Source organism: Sinocyclocheilus rhinocerous, unplaced genomic scaffold, assembly GCF_001515625.1.
Source record: "Sinocyclocheilus rhinocerous isolate Xijiao unplaced genomic scaffold, SAMN03320098_v1.1 scaffold75, whole genome shotgun sequence".
Lineage (NCBI taxonomy): Eukaryota > Metazoa > Chordata > Actinopteri > Cypriniformes > Cyprinidae > Sinocyclocheilus > Sinocyclocheilus rhinocerous.
Genome location: NW_015632455.1, coordinates 1239601 through 1245201, shown reverse-complemented (window position 1 = coordinate 1245201; position 5601 = coordinate 1239601). Strand labels below are relative to the sequence as shown.

Here is a 5601-nt window from a genome sequence, read left to right as displayed (position 1 = left end):
CACAACGGAGTTCCTCACACACATAAATGTACACACACACACACACACACAGTGAGCCCTACATAGGCAGCATTTACTGCATCTTAAGCACACTCCCAATCTGAAGGCTGTTCATGATTATGCCTTCAACAGTAACCTCTTTTGGACAATACTAACCCTGTGAAACACTAATAAGCATAAAAATAGGTCAAACAGTCATTATCTTTATGTATGTTGAACTATTTCTAGATACTTTTTCTGTACTTTGCACATTATGTATAAAGGGATTGCCTTCTCTGCAAAGTATACGTGATGCTGCCTTACATTAATTTAATTAAATAATGTATAATTGTTTGTCATAACACCATTCCCCTATTTTATTTTATTTTCTGTTGATATTGTATTTTAGTTCATATTTAGTTTGTTTTATTTTATGCATTTTTAATAATAATAATAACAATAACTATTATTATTGTTGTTGTTAGTAATATTTAGTTTATTATTGTGTTGTTTTATTATTAATAATAATTTTATTATTTATTATTTTATTCATTTTTATTTCTAAAATATCTTAATAATTAATGTATTAATATTATTATTATTATCAATAGCAATAATAATTGTAGTAATAATAATAAATTGTAAAATAATAAAAATTTGTTGCCTTATTATTTATTAGATTTTTTTATTTTTTTTTATTTTTTATGCTGTTTTGTTGATGCTTTTATTGTTTTATTTTTTTTTTTAGATTTTTATATTTTTCATTTATTTTCAATAGCAATAATAATTGTAGTAATAATAATAAATTGTAAAATAATAAAAATTTGTTGCCTTATTATTTATTAGATTTTTTTATTTTTTTTTATTTTTTATGCTGTTTTGTTGATGCTTTTATTGTTTTATATTTTTTTTTAGATTTTTATATTTTTCATTTATTTTGTTATTATTTTCTTATTTTCTTGTATTATTTTGTATTTTAGTTTAAAATATTTAATGCGGCTTTCCTTTATTTTATTTTTAATTTAATTTAATGTAATTTTTATTTAAATTTTTTTATTTTTTTTTTAAATTATCATAGAAACCGGTAAAATCGAGGTCTGTGTTGTGCACATAATACATTATAGAATTGCCTTCTCTGCAAAGAATACATGTGATGCTGCCTTATAATTTGGCTAAAACATATCTTAGAAAGCAGCATAATTATGTTGCCTACATTTTGGAAAATTTTTTGGGGGGAGTGCATCTATGAAGCTTTAAAATGCAGTCTTCATTGCTCTTCCAGATCACTAATGCATCATCACGGTCCTTGTGGTTATATATAGAGATTGTGAATGACAGATTGTGAATATCTGAAATCGAATGTGCTCTGAATGTTATTTTAGGACGGGAGAGCCGACCAAAACCAGGAAGCTGGCCTTCTTCACTACGTGGCACAGACGGGACCCAGAGCCAGGTACAGTAACACTGCGGTCACGTTGCCATGACGTGACACAGTTTCACACTGTAATTACCAAACTCACCACAGAGAAAGCAGAGCAATATCACCATGGTAATCATGTTTTGTTGAGACTGTGACAAGAGTGTGGATTGTTTTAGTAATGGCATCAGAATCTAAACTAAACCCTTTCAGACGGATCCAAACGTCTGACTCATGTTTTTAGGCAATAAGGATGGGCGCTCACGGTCAGTTTTGCTAGCATTTCAACAAAAAGAAATTTATATTTTTATTTGGCAAAGATGCATTACATTGATCAAGAAAGACAATAAAGACATTTATAATGTTGCAAAATTTATTTAAGTTTCAAATAAATGCTGTTCTTTTGAACATCTATTCATCAAAGAATCATGAACAAAAATGTATCACTGTTTCCACAAAATATTAAGCTATTTCGAACATTGATGATGATCAGAAATGTTAAGCATATTAGAATCAGCATACAAGAATGATTTCTGAAGGATCATGTGACACTGAAGACTGGAGTAATGATGCTGAAAATTCAGCTTTGATCACAGGAATAAATTACATTTTACAATGTATTCACATAGAAAACAGTTATTTTAAATTGTAATAATATTTCACAATATTTCCGTTTTTGCTGTATTTTTGATCAAATAAATGCAGCCTTAATGAGCATGAGACTTTTTTCAAAAATATTACTGATAATCTTACTGATACCAAACTTTTGCTGTTGATTATTATTATTAATAATAATAATATTAATATTATTATAGTAATTATTGTGATTATTCATTAAAATATTTTTATTTTATTATTTAGTGTTATTAGGCATTTTTATTTTATTTTTGTTTTTTTATCTTCATTTTGTTTTGTTTTATGTTGTTGTTTTCTTGATTTCTTTTGTGTTTGTCTTTTGGAAAATGCTAATGCTGTGAAACTCACATACGCATAGAAATAGATCAAATAGAGGTAAAATAGTTCATTTTAGGTTCAGATGCTTTTTCTGTATTGTGCATTATGGAATTGCCTTCTCTGCAAAGATTATATATTTTATATCCTTTTTGGTCACTTTATGGAAGCAAACAAACAAACAAACAAAAAAAGTATTTTTGCGAGATAATGCAGAACCGTGCAAATATGGGCACATTTATAAAACAGATAGTCCCGGTCCTTGATTCTAAATTGGCTGAGCCACGTTCAAAGCTGTTGTAAATTACTCAACAAACATACACCTTTGTTTACGGCAACCACTGTGTTGGAACCACAACTGATTCTGAGGAACTACATTGTTTGGCGGAAGAATACTGTTACTACGTATATGGAATAACCGTTTTATAAAAGCAATAAGCCTCATGAAGCCGTGGTTTACAGTGAATTTATAACAGCTAAGGGGGTTTTACTCCACTTCGCGTCGTGCCTAACAACGCCCCTTAGCTGTTATAAATTCACTGTAAACCACGGCTTCATGGGGCTTATTGCTTTATTCTACTGTCTCATAGTAGGCCTTCAGTAGAGTAACGAGTGTTGCTGCCGCGGTCATCAGTGATCATCCATTAGTCTGCGGGGATTTTAATTCTGCATCATGTGGTTTCGGCGAGCTTCTCATCTCCTCTGGCTCTGTTTTGGCAGTTTGTCCCATTCAGTTTCCTGTAATCTTGCGGGATTCTCTGGAAGTTCTCTTCTTGAATGACAACCAGCTGGAGTGTGTGCCGCCGTCAGTGTGTGCCATCAAGAACCTCTCCGAACTCTATCTGTCCAAGTGAGTCGCAGGGAATCATGGGAAATGTAGTTTGTGCAGCAGCGTGCATCATCATTTCTTCCACTTTATTACACGCCTCTCTGGAATACTTGATTGTGATTGGTCAATTGCAGCATTCAGGGGTCAGATGTTATTTTTGATATAGCTATTAGATTTGATGCTATTAATATTAGATATTAGACTTCAACTTATTTTAGGTAGTTGCCAAGGAACCATTTCTACATTTTAAAAGTTTTTTTTTTTTTAAAGTTGAAGTATTGAAATTAATACACCTAAAACTGAAATAAAATAAATTAAAGCTAAAATATAAAAACAAACACATAAATAACTAAAAATGTCAAAAGCATAACTAAATTACTAAATTAAACTTATTTTATTTGAACTATAAATATAAAGTTTTAAAAATAGTACAATAATTTAAGATGATTTAAATATTTTGATTAAATGAAATTAAAATTAAAATGTCAAAAGTACATATCAGAATTACTAAAACTTAAAATTACAACTGGAATAAATAAATAAAATCACTCTTTCTTCTCACATAATAATATAATTTCACCTCAAATGAATATTTACATGTTCATGTATTAATTTATGATGTTTAATGTCATTTAATGTTTAATGTATAAAAGCCAAGAAAACAATCCTGTAATGCATTGTAATAAGCGCAGTAAAAATGACAGATGGAGAGAAATAAAAAAAATCATAGAATTTTAATATGTGATTATTATTTTATTGAAGCTATGACTATAAAGTATTAAACATAGTACAACAATTTAATTTACGAAAATGTTAATATTGAATTAAAAGTGAATATTTTATTATAAAACAGATAGTTCCGGTCCCTGATTCTGATTGGTTGAGCCATGTTCGAAGCTGTTGTAAATTACTCTTCAAACATACTCAGAGTTGCTGACTAGGTAGAGCTTTACAGTTCAGTCACTTAAGAGGTTAAAATTCAGTTAAACAGCAAGGCATTGCACTAGGTTTTGGAGCAGAGCCCAACAATCACAGTGCGTGATTCAGGGTTTTCACAGTCAAGAGTTGCAAAAGTAAAACTAATATGCAATATCAAAAGGGCTTGTTCATCTCTCCTGCTTCCTGCTTGAGAAACTCTCAGGATGTGATGATGTTGTGTTTGGACTTCCGTAGCTTTGATGTTAATCCTTCCTGTTTCTGCAGTAATCCAGGTATCCAGGAGCTTCCTATTGAGCTCGGGCAGCTCTCCAACCTCTGGCAGCTGGACATCGAAGACTTGAACATCACCAACATCCTCGCAGACGTCAGGAAAGATGGTACTCCAGTCACACAAACACAGCTCGGATCTGCTTGAATCGCAACTTTTAATTGTCAAGATTGCATTTCAACAAAACATGCAGCAATAAAATCTCACATGAATATCATGAATTTAGCTTCTTGAGCTTTGATCAGGATAAAAAAATACAAAAACTTTCACGGTGGTTCAGCAAATGCTGGTTAATTTTTTTTTAATCAAATAGCGGGATTTTACAAAAATGCTAAACAGGTTTATTATCATTAACTGGATTAAAAGTATTACTTTTTTAATCATTGAAGTAAGCCTGAAATAAAACTAATTTCGATTAGTGGCCAAGGCAGCATTTTTTAATATGTCCTTTTAGTTTATGTACTAAAAACATTAAAATTACTAACTGGAAATAAACAAAAAACTGAAACAGAACAAACAAAAACTGGAAAAAAAAACAAAAAAACTAAGTAATAATATAAAAAAGACCAAATGAAATTAAAAAAAAAAAAAGTAAATTAAAATGAAAACTGAAAATATAAAAATAAAAGCTTATTAAAAATATTAATAAAATCTATAATAATATTATCTACTACATACATACTAGTGGTCGACCGATATATCGCCAAGGCCGATATATCAGCCGATATTTGGCATTTTTCAAATATCGCATCGGCCGATACGTTTTTCTGTTTGGCCAATGTGTTCGAGGTCGGACTTATTTTGACGGCGCTGAGAATGGCAGCACCTGAGAGCGCACACCGCTCACATTCTCCCTCTTGTTCGCTGTCGTCGTTAACAGTTCTGTCTAATACAGATAGAAGTCTGTCTAATAATCAGATAGAACTGTTAAACAAAGGAATTAAAATGTATTCAAAAAAGTATTATAACGATTGCTTTAATATTATTAGTAATAGAAAGGCAAACATTATAATACTTTCTCATTGCCATCAGCATTCAGCAAATAGATCTTGTGAAGTGTGCATGTGACCTGCATGATCGCGTGTTCTCTGTGTGACGATCGGTCCATATGAATTGAATGCTGACAGGAGGAGAGTTCTGCTTGACTGGAGACGTGCGATCGACAAACTTTAAACTAGTGATTTCAAATTATGCTGCGCTTTATGCATTTGCCCACTG

The 5601-nt window shown here is 30.9% G+C and overlaps 1 protein-coding gene across 1 annotated transcript in view; it reads left to right on the top strand.

The window, feature by feature from the left end:
- The window catches only part of LOC107742322 (leucine-rich repeat serine/threonine-protein kinase 1), a 94369-nt gene that overhangs the window by 8071 nt on the left and 80697 nt on the right, over positions 1 to 5601 (top strand). The window contains exons 7-9 of the mRNA XM_016555243.1: positions 1362 to 1432; positions 3068 to 3197; positions 4380 to 4492. Of these exons, the coding sequence (XP_016410729.1) occupies positions 1362 to 1432; positions 3068 to 3197; positions 4380 to 4492 (314 nt within the window). The remainder of the gene's footprint in view (positions 1 to 1361; positions 1433 to 3067; positions 3198 to 4379; positions 4493 to 5601) is intronic.